Source organism: Eutrigla gurnardus (assembly GCF_963514095.1).
Source record: "Eutrigla gurnardus genome assembly, chromosome: 15".
Classification (NCBI taxonomy): Eukaryota; Metazoa; Chordata; class Actinopteri; order Perciformes; family Triglidae; genus Eutrigla; species Eutrigla gurnardus.
The window spans coordinates 2665142-2684355 of record NC_139938.1 but is presented as its reverse complement, the minus strand read 5'-3'; the positions used below and the strand labels follow the sequence as shown (position 1 = coordinate 2684355).

The 19214-nt window shown below is 44.5% G+C and overlaps 1 protein-coding gene across 5 annotated transcripts in view; it reads right to left on the bottom strand.

Moving 5' to 3' along the window:
- Positions 1 to 19214, bottom strand: part of gria3a (glutamate receptor, ionotropic, AMPA 3a) — a 61045-nt gene that overhangs the window by 3485 nt on the left and 38346 nt on the right. For 3 of the 5 annotated variants that reach the window (XR_014598457.1, XM_084029630.1, XM_084029632.1), the window contains exons 9-14: positions 18313 to 18420; positions 16363 to 16569; positions 14899 to 15272; positions 12833 to 13031; positions 5062 to 5309; positions 4226 to 4340 (exon numbers count right to left, since the gene is read on the bottom strand). Coding sequence is in view for 4 of the 5 variants with exons in the window: in XM_084029630.1 (XP_083885756.1) it covers positions 4226 to 4340; positions 5062 to 5309; positions 12833 to 13031; positions 14899 to 15272; positions 16363 to 16569; positions 18313 to 18420 (1251 nt within the window). In the remaining variant the exon portion in view is untranslated. The remainder of the gene's footprint in view (positions 1 to 4225; positions 4341 to 5061; positions 5310 to 12832; positions 13032 to 14898; positions 15273 to 16362; positions 16570 to 18312; positions 18421 to 19214) is intronic. The other 2 variants (XM_084029631.1, XM_084029633.1) reach the window with 1 other exon arrangement.

The following is a 19214-nucleotide window of genomic DNA, read 5'->3' as shown; positions in this document are numbered from 1 at the left end:
AAAAACTACTTTATACTGTGCAAAGCGATAAGAGTAGGGTCCTGGCCAACACATCACAGATAGCAAGCAACACTACAGTATATATTTGTAAATATATGACCTTTCATAATCCATGACTACCCTAGCATGCCAGACCCCACCTATATCGCTTTGAGTAATCGGCACACACTGATCACAGAACAGATTTAAGTTGCGGGGTGAAGCAGCTGCTGCGTAGCTTTCACAGAATGGAAGGAAACGGAGGCAGGAATCGCTGAGGGCACTTTTGGTTGCTGTGGACAGCCGTCTTCTCATTTAGCAAGGTGGATCTAACAGGAACCCTTTCTTGACTAACAGGCAAAACACAGCAGTCCAATTTCATTAACAGCTATAGGCTAATGTCTCGCAAAGCCATTTCTGAATTGTTCCCAGCCAGATGAGGTCACCATATTTTAGTTTTGGGAGTCCGAACCAAAATCGTCACAGTTTGGGTTGTTTGGTTTTGCAAGACATTACCTTCAATTTCCTTGACTGATAGTTTCCCAGCTTATCTACTTTCAGAAATAAGATCAGGGTTTGGAATCATCAAATATATTGTATTCACCACTGTGTCCTTTGTATGTTGAATAGAATACAGATGCACGTTTTCCTGATCATCTATACAAAACAAAGACACATTAAGAAGTCATGCATGATGTTAGGTGGATGATGTGCAGTCCTGTTCTCCAGTCAGATCGCTTTGAAAGGGGAACTTATGATTAAACTCCTCTGATGCAGCTGATCAGGAGCAGAGACATTTGGGCATGAAATGCTTGTTACACGTTATGAATCAACTTGGATGCGGTGACCCTCCTCCACACTGTGATCTGTAATTCTAATATTTGGACAATGACACATTTGGATGCTTCATTTCCGTGTTCCTACGATGCGTTTAGGAGACATTGTGAGGATGAATTGCAGACAAAAAGCTTTGAAGTGGGGTGTTTTTTGCCTTTGGGAGCAACAGTCAATATTCTTTTATAATTATTATTTTTAAGGGTACTATATTCATCACAATAAATGAATATTATTATATATTTTATTGTATTTCAATATTTTAAAATTAAATTATTGATGAGCATCTTATTAGTAATTAGCCTGAGTGACAGCTGCTCTGTAGCCGACTATGACCTTTGACCTCCCTGAACAGAGAATAACTTTTGGCTCCAGTAATCGATTCTATGTCATACTCCTCAGTTAAATAACTTTTAGCTACAAACAAATGACTACGACTAGTTAAAGATTATAACTGGTTGTGATTGGATAGTGTCTACCCTGTCCCAAAGCATTGTGGGTAGGATGATGTACTCTAATGACTTGCTTTTTTCTTGTTATTATAAATTCTACATGCAGCCTTTCAGTTGTTGCTCAAACACACCACCAGGTGGTGCCACTGGTCCTTCAAATAATACACTGATGAGCACTGACAGGTTCACAGTTAACACAGGAATATTACCCTGTCTTTTCTAATCTGGAAACCTTAATAAAAGCAGAACGACATCATTACACATAATAAATTATGCATAGAAACAGATTATAGCAGTAACACGTTCTGCTTGCTTATACACTAAATTGGATCGTTGTATGTGGATGAAAATACCACAAATTACATTCAGTCAAACGACTCAACATGTAAAGAATACAGCGCTAAATAAGCGTCATCATCGCTGCTGAGCCTTAAAGAGAAAGCAGAGATTCAGAGGTGGAAGAAGACCACGTGTTGAAAACTAACAGAGAAGAAGGAAGATCTGCTGTGTTTACAGCTCTACGGACAGTGAACACATTTCAGACCTGCTCACTCACATTTACAGTTAAACTGGGAGCCTTTCTGCAAGCGACGGCTCAAAGCAAAGCACACACTAAGAACACAAATATTCTGCTGCCACTCATTGGATTTCTACAGAACCATTTTTCAACAGAAACAAAATGTGATGAAATGATTTTGGGCAGTAGTAACACTCAAACTAAACTTTAAAAGATCCACAGCTCAGGCCCACCGAACTAAACCTGCAAATGCTACCGGATAGTCAGACACATACAGGATATATAAGTGCTGATGTATGTATACTAAATGATATATATATTTTATAATATTGAATTGAATAACAGCCCACACACCAGGCCAGTATACACTTCCAAAATGTGAATATTTCTAGTACATAAAATTCTTGTTTTTGTATTTATCTTTAATATATTTGTTTTTATTATTATTATTCTATACTAGCCCTTTATTCAGGCATTTCACTGCACATAGGGTATGAGCATGTGACAAATAAACCTTGTAACTAATTCCATGTTCACAGATGTTGTGTCCATGTTTGACACGTTAGACAGGCGTTTCTTTTATTGTGTCCGTACCCCGCCTAAACCTCTGCTCCATCTGATTTAACTTTACCCTTCAGTCTGTCTGCAAAACAAGAAAACAGCATCTAAACACACACAAACACAAAATCATTCACATGAAAAACCCCATGCACAATAGTGACTCCAAAGTAGAACAGATCACATACTGTATGACGTCGAATGAAACATCACACAGTGTGAACACAAAGTTAAATCATCCAGCTCCGACGAATGAAGCGTTTTTTAGATGTGCGACTTCATGTTCTGGCTGGAGTTTTGTTGGGGTTTCATTAAAAACATTTAAAGTCAATTCTTATATGTATATATGAATATAAATGCTGATTTTGGTTTCAGCGGCCGAATGACGACGTGACATGGATTTTAATGTAACGCTGTGAATGTCTTATTTTTTCAGTGGTAGTTACATACAATATATTTCCATCTCATTGTTCAAATGACCCACACGTGCATTTCTGAAAGTGGAATAAGGACAAAGAAATGTGTCAGTCAGACAGTGATAGAGTTACACTGATCCTCTACTCTCTCTCTAAACCAAGGGCTCCAGGCTGATTGCAAGTGAGAGCAGACGGCGTCTTTGTGTTAGCCCACTGGTAGTATCCATATCCCGCTCACTCGGGAATGGATGACTCGAGTCAATAACAGCAAAGTTTGCCTCATCTCCTCTCTTGCAATATGCCAAGTGTACTGTGGTCATGATGCAAGCTGAAGAGCAGAGGCAGAGCTGGATCCACAGTGGAGGGCTGTTACTGCGCCCTGAAACAAACAAGATCAGGGGCCTCATTTATAGAGAGGCTGTGTCCTCATCAGACAAAAGGTCCCGACTCTCCAGCAGAGCCGAGGCTGATGTGCACAGTTTGGTTTTAAAACGACATTTAAAGTGAGACTGTGTGATTTTTGAGTGAAATTCATAATCACCCCCAATCAATTTTTACATAAACGTAAACGAAAATAAACGTTTCCAGAATTAAACACCAGAAGATTCAACGCACCTTTGTCCTGTAATTGCCACTTCTGGCCAGAGTGGCCGCTGTTACACAGTCTCACTTTAAGGTCTGAATGCATCTTCACTTAGTTATTTGTACATCAGCTTAACGCATAACGTGGGGGGAAATATATTCATACAAATGTGAACTTGAATTCAAAATCCTCCAGTAGAAATGGGGCCCCTGGTCCGTCTTACAATCTACTACTGCAGGGTTTACCAGGTCAGGGTGGCCATGGATAGACTTTGACTGGCCTTGAATCAAGGCCAACCAAAGGTTTCTGTCAGTCTTACACTGGATTTCGATGAAGAGGATGTTGGACAAAAAAGTTTGGACCGTTAGTTGTCAGTCTGTCATTAGAATTCTCACGTTTGCCTGCGATGCTTAGTCCCCTCAAGACAACGCTGTTCCCCGTGCCTGCCCTAGTGCATACTGTACATGGTTCCTGTCTACCACGGAATAAGATTAGATATTCCCTTTAATCCTGCTGCTGCTAGTCTGCCACATATGAAGACATAAAGCACTCGTTGGCCTGTAGATATAAAAAACAGAGTGAAAGATGCCGTCTTTCATAACTACAGGCCAAAAATATAGAAGCAACTACTCCGTCACAAACACTTAATAATCTCATCTTCCTCTGTCCTACGCCTGCACTTTGCCTTATCTCACACTTTTGGGCTTTCCCCTCCTCCATTAGCCAAGTAAAGGGTTCCCAGTTGATCACAGTTGCAAATAATTTAAAATCAAAGGTATTTAACTTCTTAACAGATATTTGGGCCCAAACTCTACAGTCAGTGTGACGACAGCCTTGCCGATTACTCTGTTCTAGGATACCCGACTTTGGTGACATTGAGGCTGACCTTAGAGTCACCTCCCCCGCTGCCGCACTCTCCCTTGTCGTACCACCATTTGTTTTTCAATTTGTCCAAGAGGCCTTGCTCATTCAGTTTTAACACTGCCAGGTTAACAGCATTTCTTGAAACGATAAAACATAGCTTGTAAGAAAATGAACAGGTCCGTGAGAAATCTAATATAGAAGATTAGTAAAAAATAGTGATCAATATCAATGGTTCATAGGGGGAGCACGGAAGGGACAAATTGGTAAAGAATTTCACTGGTGTGGAAGGGTAAGAAGCATTTGTTTTACAGCAAAGAAAATGTTAAATATTGGAGAGGTGGCATGGAGGGTTACATTGCTTGTAACTGAAGTGTGCGGGATGGGGACATTCTGTCATTGTTGAATTAGAAATAAGAACATCCAGCATGCGGCTTAACATTCATCACAATTGACAGACCAGCATTGTAACTAGCAACAAAAAACAAAAAACAAATGCATAAAAGGGGGGCACCACAGAAACCAGGAGGGGAGGGGGAGAGGTTGAAGGGTGAAAGGAACGAGTTGTGAGAGGTGACACATCGACATTCAGATGGATTTACTGAGCGTGACTAATATACCAACAACCTTAAGAGAAGGAGAAACAGACACAAACCAGAGAGATAGGACGGAACAGAAAATGTGCTGAATGTTTTTGATCAAAACTCATAATACTGTTCACTCATTGATAAACTTGGAGAAAAGAAAAGAGGAAGAGAAAAGAATTAAGGAGTGAGGGGGAAAGAGAATGGCGAAAGGAAACATCAGGGTAGGTGGAATACTATAACAACATGGAGGACATTGTTATATTATCCCACCCACCTTAATGCAGAGCCTTTAGGCGTGGCCACACCATAGCCCTTAGAGTCGAGGTTGCCGCCCACTTTCATGGTGTCACATGGTTTCCGCTGCTCTATGTACTCGTTCATTGTGGATTCGAGCAGAAAGGCGAACTTGCCCTTCGACTTTCGTACTCTGGCCACCCCATCTGGTGTTGTCTTGGCAAACACCGAGGGCTCAGCGGATTTCATGTATGACCACATTTTCTCATAAACTGCTATTTTGGAGCGCTGCATTTAAGGACACAGAGAAAAGACAGAAACAGTTTAGTTACGTGATTCATAAAACACATGAAACATTCACAGTGAGGGAGAAAAAAGAGAATACGTGTACACCCCAAAATGTCAAACTGATCCTTTAAAGCAACTCTAATCTCATAGAAAGTAACTGCTGCCGCTCGTGGCCACGCCCGAGTCCAGGACGGCCAAAGAGCCTGCTGACGTCACACACTCGGGCTTGGCCAGAAGAAGCTGGATGTATCTTCTAATTCAGAGCGGACTCACCCTTTAAATACATTTTTAAAAAAGGGCAGCAGAGGTAGCGGGCTTCCTGCCAGCGGCCTGAAGACTGACAATCTGGCAGCTCAGCAGAAGCAAAACGTCGGCCATGTTTGTTGTCAATATCAAGACAGAAGTGACCTCCTCTTCCTCAGCGTGCGTCCCGAGCAGCAGGTCACAGCTGGAGTCACGACCAGCATGGCTTATTTCTATTATCACATATCCAGAACTATTTAAAGGCATGTGTCCATTTGATTGCTGTTGTGCTGATGCAACATTTACGTTTTTTGCAATTATAATGTGCAGCTTGACGATACTATAACTTGTAATACAGTATGTAGTGATTGAAAACATTCACTACATAAGAATCTGCACACGAGATGCTGCTAGATATAACATCCTAAATCATCGTCTCTTTTTTTAAAGCAGCGTCATTTTACTCACTGTCTCCAAATGACCTCACAATTGTGGAAAAGAGAATCTATTGACTCAACTATTTTCATTGTCATTTTATAAAGGGTGAGACATTTCTCAAAGTGCTAAAGTTGTTGCTTTCATTTGGTATTCCTTATGGACCGTTCAAGTAAGAAAAGAGATTAAAACCACAATGAATCATGTATTATCGTGTAGTCGTCTGTTCTGACAGACTTGACCTGGCCTTGAGACTGACGGCTTCAGCTCTGCTGCCAGCTGGAGGGGCCGCAGACACGCTCGCCACGGCCCTGCTCTGACACTCAGTACGCTGCTAAAAATGGCCAGCGAGAGGCTGATCGCCGGTCACCGGGGAGCCGAGCACACAGCTGTCTACAGAATGGAGGAGCTGCAGGAAAGTGGGCTAATGTGACCTTCTGCTGAGCTGGCGAGGGAGAAACGCCTCAGAGGAAACTTTGGGGTACAAACTTTCCATTTTCCCCACAAATATCATCAGGGGGCTGATGGGCGGGACGTGACAGACAGGTTCATAATTGCAAGTGGAAGTGTGAAATGATTTTACATGATTTATATATATAATGTATAGATGGTGCTATATATTTCTCATCACCATTAAAGCTGGGACTTGAGATGGGATATTCTTTTGAATGTGGTATTCTGTATTATTTATGATCTGAGTTGCCCTTGCTAACCGGGCACTCGCCTGTATTTGCTTATTGGAAGTATTTCACAGGGATCACGTGTGACTGGATGCAACCAGGTTGTTTATTTAAAGTGGAGCAAAAACATGAGAGTGAACTGACAGTCTGTGTCAGGCGGCCGTGTTGTGTTAATAATTCAGATGTAATGGATTGTGGGCTTGGGCTGGTAAGTGAATCATTCTTGACATATGCACAATCTCAGTTCAGTCAGTGTTCGTGTAAACACTCTTCACATGACAGTAATAGCCCACGACAGGCTGGACCGCAGTGAAACCCTTCACACACATTCAGAGTCCACACATGCTGGGAGACCGGAGCGTTTTGATAGAACTTTGTTAACGCCGCAACGGTGTCTGCGTTTAGGTCGCACCCCTCATCTCGCATATTTACGCAACTTTTCAACAAGCGATTCCTGGGTTGGGTTCCTTCTGTGTGGAGTTTGCATGTTCTCCCCGTGTAAGCGTGGGTTCTCTCCGGGTTCTCCAGCTTCCTCCCACAGTCCAAAGACATGCAGGATGGGGATAGGTTCATTGATGACTCTAAATGTCCCGTAGGTGTGAATGTGAGAGTGAATGGTTGTCTGTCGCTACATGTCTCCCTGTGATAGACTGGTTACCTGTCTGTCTCTACATGTCAGCCCTGTGATAGACTGGTTACCTGTCTGTCTCTACATGTCTCCCTGTGATAGACTGGTTACCTGTCTGTCTCTACATTTCAGCCCTGTCCTGTACCCTGCCTTCGCCCAATGACAGCTGGGATTGGCTCCAGCCCCCCCGCCCGCCCCTCCCCCGCGATCCTGAATACAGGATAAGCGGGGTAGACAATGGATGGATGGATGGAAATCCGCCGGCGGCGCGTCGCCCTGGTAACACGTCGCCCTGCTAACACGTCGCCCTGGTAACGCGTCGCCCTGGTAACGCGTCGCCCTGGTAACACGTCGCCCTGCTAACACGTCGCCCTGCTAACACGTCGCCCTGCTAACACGTCGCCCTGGTAACGCGTCGCCCTGCTAACACGTCGCCCTGGTAAGGCGTCGCCCTGGTAAGGCGTCGCCCTGGTAACACGTCGCCCTGGTAACACGTCGCCCTGCTAACACGTCGCCCTGGTAACGCGTCGCCCTGGTAACGCGTCGCCCTGGTAACACGTCGCCCTGGTAACACGTCGCCCTGGTAACACGTCGCCCTGCTAACACGTCGCCCTGGTAACGCGTCGCCCTGGTAACGCGTCGCCCTGGTAACACGTCGCCCTGCTAACACGTCGCCCTGCTAACACGTCGCCCTGGTAACGCGTCGCCCTGCTAACACGTCGCCCTGGTAACGCGTCGCCCTGCTAACACGTCGCCCTGCTAACACGTCGCCCTGCTAACACGTCGCCCTGGTAACACGTCGCCCTGGTAACACGTCGCCCTGGTAACGCGTCGCCCTGGTTACGCGTCGCCCTGCTAACACGTCGCCCTGCTAACACGTCGCCCTGGTAACACGTCGCCCTGGTAACACGTCGCCCTGGTAACGCGTCGCCCTGGTAACGCGTCGCCCTGCTAACGCGTCGCCCTGCTAACCCGTCGCCCTGCTAACACGTCGCCCTGGTAACGCATCTTCACTACGTCACGTCTTTCCGCCTCGGGTGCTCGGAGTGTTTAGACAGAACTCCGTCTCGCCTCGTCTCATTTACATTTACATTTAGGTCATTTAGCAGACGCTTTTGTCCAAAGCGACTTACAATAAGTACATTTGTCAAAAGAAGGAAACAAAGAAACCACGACGTATCATTGCCGATGCAGTACGAGCTAAAAATAGAACAAGTGCTAGGTCCTCATCTGAGTAAAGTAGTACTTCAAGAGTAACAGTGCTACGATCCGAGTTTTTTTTTTTTTTTTTTTTTTTTTTTTTTGCGGGGGGGGGGGGTCGAGGGAGGGTGTTAGTGGGTCATGCTATGTAGAGTCGAGGTGAAGTCTGAACAGGTGAGTCTTGAGCCTTTTTCGGAAGATGGCAAATGACTCTGCTGTCCTGACATTGGTCGGGAGTTCGTTCCACCACTGAGGCGCCAGAACAGAGAAGAGTCTGGACTTTGCTGAGCGACATTTGTTTGATTTCAGCGATGGTGGTACCAGCCGGCCAGCTGAAGTAGAGGAGCGGAGTGCTCGCTTCGGGGCATGAGGTTTGACCAGTGTTTGAAGGTAGGCAGGTGCCGTTCCATTGATGGCCCTGAAGGCCAGTGTCATCGTCTTGAATTGGATGCGTGCTGCAACAGGGAGCCAGTGGAGGTCACGGAGGAGGGGGGTCACGTGGGAGAATTTGGGTAGATTGAAGATAAGGCGTGCTGCAGCGTTCTGGATACGCTGCAATGGTTTAATCGCATAGGCCGGGAGTCCGGCCAGGAGAGAGTTGCAGTAGTCAAGGCGGGAGATGACCAGTGCTTGGACCAAGAGCTGCGTTGCATCCTTTGTGAGGAAGGTCCGAATCCTGCGGATATTGTAGAGGGCAAATCTGCAGGATCGGGCCACAGCAGTGATGTTGGGGGTGCAGGATAGTTGGTCATCGAGGATTACACCCAGGTTCCTCGCAGTTGAGGAAGGAAATACTGTGATGCCCTCAACAGTGACCGACAGGTCCATGTGAGGGCAGTCTTTCCCTGGGATGAAGAGGAGTTCGGTTTTATTCAGGTTAAGCTTGAGGTGATGTGCAGTTGTCCAGACAGAGATGTCAGCCAGACAGTCCGAGATGCGAGTTGCAATGTGAGCGTCAGAGGACGGGGGAAAAGAGAGGAACAGCTGGGTGTCATCAGCGTAGCAATGGTAGGAGAATCCATGCGATGTGATAACAGAACCTAGTGATCTGGTGTATAGTGAGAACAGAAGCGGTCCTAATACTGAGCCTTGAGGGACACCCGTGTCCAGAGAGCAGGGTTTGGACATAGAGCCATTCCATGTGACCTGAAAGGTGCGGTTTGTCAGGTATGATGTAAACCAGGTGAGAGCAGAGTCGGTTATGCCAAGTTCAGCCAGAGTGAACTTGCCTCTGATGCGGCTCTGTGACGACCTCCCTGTCTCAGAGGCGTAATATTCGGCGAGCGTTTAGACTGATGACGAGGCGGAATAATGGAGGAATACTCTAACTAAAAGGGGCTACTGATTCTCTTTCTGGGCTACATGAAGTCGCTCGTAATTCTCAGCATTCGCCACACGACAGACAAATCCTTACAATAAATCACTTTTAAATGACGCCTTGTCACTAGAACAATCTTTCAATTGACAAACGTGGCAAGTGGAGGACTTTGGGATTACGGCCCCTCATCCAAATAATAAACTGGTCTGAACTTCACCAGTGACCTGTTCACCAGTTCTCCCAGTTCACCAGCCAGGAGTGATTCATGGCCCCTTGGAGGTCGTCTGTCATGCCGTCATCCAGACAACAGGCCAAACAAAGCAAAAACAAAGCAGAAATGTGCATTGTTCTGGTGTTTAGTTTGATGTGCATGCAGTTCCTTAGTTAGGTGCATGATGAAGTGTGTAATTAAAACTCGTTTACTGAACTTGTAAACAAATTAATAACGGACCTAAATAATAGCGTGGCTCATTTAGCAGCGCCGCTGTGATTAAAGTAAAAATGATTTCTAACACCAATAGAAAGTAAACAAACTACTTCTTAGTTGTGCTCTACTTTCCCAGTTCTGCTGTAGTAATTGCAGAAAATGAACATTGTAAATGTGAATTAAAGGTGTTATTGTTTGGATGGAGACCAGCTGGTTCCTCTTGTTCCAGTTTGTATGCTTCATTCATATTCATTGTGCAGATGTCACAGTGGTATCGATATATCCTGAACCATTAGGATAAAGACATAGTTGAAGATTAAGCTGAGCATTACAAATCAAAGGCTTTGCGAAATCCTTTCCCCAAACCAGCAAAGTGTAAGAGTCTGTTGGTTTTCACCGTATAAAACCTGCGTGATGAAGGAGATCTTCTTTTTAAAAAAGTATTTACAGCTCCTATTAATCATAAGCTTTGAATCACCGGATTTCAATAAGCGTTCCTCAGATTTGCTCCTCAGCACTGACATTTCCCATTTTGGAGAAAGAAAGGCAGAATATTTGTCACTCAGGATGAAGTCACTACACTCCCATCAATTATCTCCTCGGAGCACCTTTGACAAATCACAGCCTGCCAAATACTGTACGGCGTGGATTAGCGAATCCACCGCTGCTTTTAATGTGATGATTCACCAGGAAGCCTCAGAAATCATGTTTGTTGTTAATATTATTTATTAACAGACGTGTTAAAGGGGAATTTTTTTTTCCGCATGTTCCAATCCCCGAAAATATCTCCTCTCTTTACTTCATCGTCTCGTTTGTGACGTTACCAAGACAAATTGAGAAGTCTGCTGAAGTTTTGCCGACAGAATGATTGCTCTTTAGTATCCTGCTTAATGTCACATCTGTTGTCCCTGCAGTCGAGTTTGACTTATTACACAATAAAAGAGGAGAAAATCAACACAGCTAGGCGACTGTGCGATATTAAATCCATGTATCTTGTGATTTGAGAGAAAACTAACATCTAATATGAGACCATGATCATCCCCCTGGATGCTATAGTAGCCATTTGATCCATCTATATTCCATAATCACAGTTTCATGTTCAGCAGCTCCGTTTTAAAGCGCTGCAGTGCAGGCGGCAGCGAGTTACAGACGACCTCCTCCACACTGATGCCGTTGATTGCTCCAATTCAAGGCTTTTAGACCTGAGTCGGGCTTGGCTCTGCTTGAACGCCTTTGTAAATGGTTTTGGGTCACAGAAATGTTAAACATGCCTCCACTCGGCTGCATCCCTGCAAAATGGTTCCTCTTCACCGTTAAACACCCTTTTCTCTTGAGAGCTATACGCATGCTTTTATTTGATTATGTTTGCTCAGGCCCTATATCCTAACAAGGAAGCACTCGCCTGCCGGGTGTGAGCATAAAGTGGAACAGATAACCAAGCAGAACAGACAGAAACACGTTGTGTTTCAACATATTTACACGAGCTGGCTGTAAATCTCGAGAGGAGATTGTAAGAGAGTAAGAACTCTGAAACAACACACAGTGGCGTCCTGATTCCTCCAGAGTCTAATGGAGACCGCAGGGTTTGTATTTATCGAACGTCTCCCCACACCAAGAGACCGACTGGGACTAAAAATAGACACTCGCTCAGAGCCGGACGCTGGATGTGGATGACGTTTCTATTTCGGAGGAATGGGACATGAGACTTGTAGTTCTTCTGTGGTTTCACTTCATTCTGTATGAGTCGCAGAGAGATGTGGGCAACCAATCAGACGCTGAGACCACACAGACTTGAAAAAACAACTTTTCAAAATGATTCACTTAAGACCCACCAGCTCACACAATCCGTCACCTGCGTTTCTCTGAAACGCTCACTGAAGTTTAATTATCAGCGTTTTTAAGGCCGTAGCTTTATCTGTTTTCTATTAGAAGTCATTTATGCACTGCGTGACCTTGATGGTAATATATGCACCCTTGCTTTGGCAGCACTTTTGAGCAGTGGGTGAAAGAATTAATCTACGCATTAGTCGAGGCGCCACGAGGATAATCAAAAGTTTGGTTTATGACTCTACTGACAGAGCGTAATAGTCACAGTTGTACAGGAAGTGTGAAGAAACGATCAAAACAAACAAAAAACTTTGGATTTTGATGGAGAGAACCGAAGTTAATATTGCAGACAAAATGGATTTGAAACCATAAGCCGAACACCATAATTCAGTTTTGTGGTCGCCACTGAAGAATTATGTGCTCGTCTTGGCTATCCATCTCTAAGCAACGTCTTAGAAATCTTTTAACTAAACAAATGCATGCAATTTTCTTTGAGCTGTTTACGCCTTTAGTTATACGTAATTCTATTTTATAATACACTGAGTATCAGGCGTTTTTTAATGTACTGAATTCATCTGGGGAAATGTGAGCAGACTTTGGAAGTGCTGTATCAGGGGGAAATCACAATTCTAGACATTTTATTATTGATTATCCGTTAGATTTATTACCTGGCAGGTAATAATCAAAGCCCACAGGCAAGCTGTGAGGACGTATTCAGCTCCGAGCTTTTGGCCAACATGAACTACAGCCGGTTGGGACACTCACCCTAAAGAACTCCTTTGTGGAGCCTGAGTCTAACGTCCCGTAGGCGATCTCTGTCTGCTTGGCCAGGTCCTCGGCACTCTCGATCGGAGAGACCATCCTCTCCACGGTGAGGAAGGCAGCCAGGTTAGCCGTGTAGGAAGAGATGATGATGAGGGTGAAGAACCACCACACTCCTCCGACGATGCGGCCGGACAGAGATCTGAGAGCAGGAAACAGAGCAGACGGACTTGAGAGCAGAACGCTCAAATCTACATACGGAGGCGAAGAAGGATCATTTCCAGGTTGAGGCTCAGACCAATAACTCAATGCATGATGATTCTACTTAATAACAAGCCTCATCGACTAAACCTGACTGTTTCTGCATTTAGTTTTGGGTCATCCACTCAGCAGCAGGCTCCATGCCAGACCTGTGACGAGCGATGCCCCAGAATTACTTGGATTCATCCCCATGGCAACACTGGCTCAAAGTTAGTACTGCACTAGTGTTTACATTTTTTTGTCTTTGATGAAGCCAAAACAGAAGCTCCTTGTCTTTTGGCGATCCAAGTAGCGATCTTCTCGTGGTATCTCATGGTTTAAAGCTTAAAGACATTTATTAGAACGGTTCAACATGAGGTAACACGTCTGAAGGAAAACCACCACGAGACTCTGTCTGCTATTGAATTCAGGGTGTTATGAGCCAAACTTTTCTGCTCATCCAATTCCTCAGCGTTCCCACATCACCGTGAATCTGTGCCTTGCAGAGCAACCCCGGGTTCACATTCTCAAATTTGACTTTTCTCTCCGGTACCGTCGCCGACTTCCACATATTCCACTGAATACGCTGCTCTCAGGTGAACTCACATTTCTCATTTCAAACGAGGGTCCTTTTGCACCACATTACTGCATTACAGATGTGCCGCTCTGGATTTCTCCAACGGTATTGTTGTCATAGCTTATTTATTGGTTCATGTTATCCCCCGTGGTGCTTTCTAGTTGTAAATATTTAGTTTGTCCTTCATGAATCCAAATCCAAGCTCAGTGCCACTCAAGGTTTCAGAGAGGCTGTCATTCTTGGTAGATTTTTTAAAAGTCTTATCTGTAAATGTTTTATAATTGGGATCATTATCCAGAATGACATCATATTAAGGTCAATGGCCATGCTTGAGATGAATGGGTTTAAATGTGGTCGAGCCAGAGGCAATGTTGTAGCCACAAAAAATCACTGAGATGACAGAAATCAGATCATACACTTCCTCCACTGGTGACTATGGTAATATTACTATGTGCAAACTGCTGGTCTGAAGGGCTGTATAGTAATGCTCAGCAAAAATGATAGAAATCTGCGGTTAAATTACACTTTTTTAATATGCAAATATTTTCTCCCCATCATTTTTTCATGATTCTTCTTGGTGAATACTTAACGAAAGCCTTGATCTTAATGCAATAAATCTCCCACCATTAAAACCAGCAGCACGTCATTAACCACATTAACCTCTCCTTGGTCTTCAACCGGCTTCTATAAAATCTTCCAAAGTCCCAGATGAAAGGATGACGGGAGCAAAAAAAATCTGTGGAAAAGAGCCTGTGGACATCACAACAATGATGAGTGAAGAGATGGATGAATAAATGTGATGAGGGGGTGGCCATTGATTTGGAAAAAATACATGATGTAGTTATGGTGCTGATGATGTTTTGTTTTGCCCACAAAATGCATTATATGCACCAATGAGATGACCGTAAAATGGGAACATGCAGCAAAAACACGGTAGCCCTCCAAGAGTCATGAGGAGTTCGAGCAGCTACTCTGAATGAGTGGAATGGTCCCTGTGCATTTTACAGCCTTCAGCATGGTGCATATAAGTTATTTTGCGGATGCAGAGCATCCCTGCCAGCATGCGGTGTGGTTCGTTTGCTCAGACGACGACATGGGAGGAAAGCACAGTGGCATGAAGCGTGAGGTGAGGTGGACTCAAAATAACCTATACGCACCATGGCAGGAAGGAGATGTATGTACGGGACTATAAAACGCAGAGAGATGATGAGGACAACTGAGGGGTGGTGGAGAGTGAACAACAACAACCAACCTTGGTGAGATATCGCATCCTTGCTGCATGAAGGCACCCAGGGAGAACCACAGGCTATTAAAAATCCCAAAGTCGTTCGGAGGGTCTGGGGGGCTCTGAGGGTCTTTGGCCTCATCGTTCTCGTCCAGATGCCACTCGTAAGGGCTGAACCGGCTCACCAGGAAGAGCACCACACTCACGCCGATATAGGCAAAGACTATACACATCCAAATCTCATAGGCAAGTGGGTCCAGGAAGGAAAACACCCCGGGCTTGGACTTTTGAGGCTTCTTAATCATAATGGAGATGCCCAAGCTCATAAAGGGCTTCGAGAAGTCTATCACTTCTTCCCGTACCAACGTTATAGTTAGAGGAGCCACGGCTATGTCAGCTCTCTGTGAAAATGGGAACAAGCAGACTGGGAGTTAGTCTCACAGAACAAATCACCAAGCAAAGTGTTACATATTGACTTAATAAAAGGACATGCTGATAAACGCAGAGCCAATAACCGTGTATATAAGTCACACTGTCGTCTAATCCCATATTCATGCCCACGCACTGAAGCTTTCCTCTGAAATCATGGAGTTAAGAGATTGGACAGAACATAGCGAATAGACCTGATCATGCCCATGAGAGGCATATCTGCCATTTGAATATGAGTCACTCAGCATTTGTGTTGGCTAATGTCTTTGTCTCAGTCCAGATCTCCTCCATGAATCAAGCAAGAGGTAGGAAGACAGAGGTGGAGGAGCTTATGTAAGCGGTCCATGAAATGTGAATCAGCCTGTTTAATTCACCTCCATCAGATCCTCTGCAAACGCCTCACAGACTCCTCAATCAGTACCACTGCGGCGACAAGCGCTTGCATTGAGACGCTTGGCGGTATTGTAACTGAACATGAAAATATGGGAATAGTTGACACAAAGGATTCATATCTTAGATCAAGTTTCAAATAATAATAATAATAAGAAGAAGTCTCAGCTGAAAGTCTCCAGTAGAGCAGAGGCTCGGTCAACTAGCCAGAACAGCAGAAACTACAGGCGTTCAATATAGAAACCTGCACTCAATCACTGTTTGCATGCAGATTGATTTATTTACCAGTCTGTCGTCTATGATTTGATAATTATTCATTCAGCAGCTGAGGACCCATAAAAGATCAAAGTCGTCTTGAGCCAGTTCAAGTGTGAGTGAGCCACGAGATGCATGCTAATAAAACAGTCTAGATGGTTAACAGTTGCAGACGGGCTTTTAAAAACCTACTCAGCCCATATATCATATTTAAACATCTATGATTCAAATCAGGTGTTGACGCGGTATTATTCACTATAATCTTGAATTCTGTGGTTTGTTTTGTCTCAAAATGGGCCGAGTGAGTTTTATAAAAATCTCTCTTGTGTTCAAATGTAGAGACATTTACTATCTACTGAACGGTTAAGCCCCTCCCCTTTATGAGCTACACAGGTTGTGTCACAGAGAGTCACTTACCCCATAAACCAGTTCACCCACCATCCCGTTCCACGTCTTGGTCTCCGGATCTCTGGCTCCGTACTTCCCGTCCGGGACGACCGACAGCTTATATCTGATCCCCACATGTTTTGCAATTTCAGAAGCTAAATCGACACAGTAGCCTTCATATCTCTCATTCCCGTCCGTCTGCATATAGTTTTTCTTGTACATCACATACGGAGCTTCCTGTTAATTAGACATGGTTTTGAGTTCATTGTTAAGAAAACACACAACATCACATTGGCCAGACCCTCACGGGTCACACAAGGCCGTGATTGGTTACTGAAAGCATGCACACATGCTGGGGGTGAGACACGAACAGATGTGGGGGGAGGGGGGGGGGGGGGGGAGGGGGGTCTGCAGCATCAGTTACAGGTGTGTTAGCGGGGGACTGGACAGACTGAAAGCAGCTGCCGGAGTAAAGAGTCCAAACGGGCCAGCTGGGAGGAGCAAAGCATCTAACACGTATAGAGGAGGCGAAGGGAGCTCCCTCATGCTAACCTCATCCACGATCTACATGTGTGGAAACGGTTGCTAGGCGGGGGGAGGGGGTTGCATGTGCTCGTGCATGAGCGGGGCACAAGGAACAGAACAAGCTGAATGGAGCACTTTTCCAGTTCATGAAGTAAACGTCAGTGACAGCAGAGCGAGATCCATCAAAAACATGGGGATTCATTCATTCATAATATTAAGTGCAACATGAGTGAGCCGCGTCAGAAGAGTCTGATTCTTTTGATCACGTTGCTACCGCGACAATAACATCATCTGCTTGTTACCTACTCCGCATCACCTTTCAACAAAATATCAGGTATTTCCTCCAAAGTGGAAAACATGTTTGCCGTCAAACCTCAATGAGCTGATGTTCAGGTTTACTTTGTCACGTGGCATGAACATGTTTTTCAGGTTATTTGACTAACAATCAAAGTCAGAGGAGGCTGCTATGTTTCACTCCTCCGTCTCCTCTTCATCTTCTCTGCAGTCATGTACAATGTTACAAAAACAAAATGAAAGAGTCACACCCTCAATGAGAGGATGGCCTTTCATCACATATGGCGTTTTACTGGAATGTAAGGAAAGCAATGTGAAGTTAATGACATGACTGTGATGTATCTCTCCTCTTCAAATCAAAGGCATGCCTGGCGATGAGAAAATAACGCAATGACGCTACACTTTCCGTTTTCCCTTGATCGCTCTTCTTCCTGCCTGGTCATGAGGACAAATGATTTGCTCCACATTGAAATGAGAAATGTATGACTAGAACATTCTGAATTTGTCTACGATGAAAACATGATAGGCAAAGTCAGAAGGAAGGACAGGCCGTGGTTTTAAATGTAAGATAAGGAGCACCTTATCGTACATTTAAAAATGGCTGATGATCACCCGTGGCAACTATCTGTAACTATCCTGTCTGACCCTGATCCTGGTATACTGGGAGCACTGGTTTTTTAGAGTCGTCTACGTTCTTTGCATTACAATTCAGTGCCAAAGTGAATTTGAACAAAGAGATAAACAGTCAAAGGTTGCAGCCTTGGGTTGTTTATGTCCTCCTTGTGTGCAGATCATTTGAGCTGCGTTAGCCGCCGCCACTGACACGTTTACTTGATGAGAGGGAAACACGGTTACTTACGTATGCACTGAACGTGAATACGATGGTGTCTATCTCTAAAGTTATCATTACCAAAGCCGTTATTGTGATGTCACTACTACAACAGCCCACTGTAATATAAAAAAACCAAAATGCTTTGGCACCCACACGGATACAGTTGAAACACTCTTTGTGAGTCGACTGTTTCAACATGTAGTGAGTGGATGGAAAGCAACTGAAAATAAAATTATTCTACCCTCCCAGGACAGATTGCAACAATGGACACCTTGACCTTGAGTGGCAGAAATCTTAGTGAAACACTTAAAACCTGCTTGAGAGTGTACCATAATAGTAGTGACCACAATTGTTCGGTTTTCCACAGAAGAGGACTCGTTGGTGACCTGCTGATCCATAATATATACAAATTTTTCGTACTCATTCCAGTAGCCGATCTGCAAAACGACACAAAGTTTGGCCAGTTATTACAAGAAAGCAGAGAAAAACATTTTCACAGGAGAGCCGTCCCAAGTGTCGGCTGTAGCCGTGCAGCAGGAAACGGCTTTGCAGGACTTTATAAAAAGCTTGTAGTGGTGCTTTTCACTTCACCTGGGCTTCACTTCAGCAGAGTAGGCGTAAGCTATTCCCGGCTCGGCAAGTGTTCTCTTACATAACTAGAAGGCAGCGGCATTAGAGCTGATAAAAATGAATACCAGCATACAAATCTAATAGTCTAGTGCCTTATCTAGTGCAGCAGGTTGTTCTATTTTCTAACACACAGTATATTGTAACACACACCAAAACAAACAGCCTGTTGTGCCTGTTGAACCTGAGATGATCCGGTGGCATTGCTGTTACACTCTGATGTATTCGGACAAGAAGAATTCGGCGTCTTCCACTTCTGGTAGCTGTGATGCACAATACTCACTCCGATGTCACCGCCGATCGTCTCACACTGAGCTTGGATGTGCGGGCCGCTGAACTATGTGGACAGTATAGGGCCACCTCCTTTTTGGTGTCTTTGTGCCAGAGTTCAGGGTCTGGGAGCTACAGGATTGTGTGTATTTGTTTTTTATTTTATGTCTTTCCTTCAAACTGCCCAGTTATATACTGTATATATAAACAGTTATAGGATAATACGGGCTCTATTTTTCCCCTGTCAAATTATTGAAAGAAAGGAAAGTGGACTTATATCAGAAATGACCTTCCAGCCTCTGAGGAAGCAGTTGGATGTGTTTGTGAAGAGACG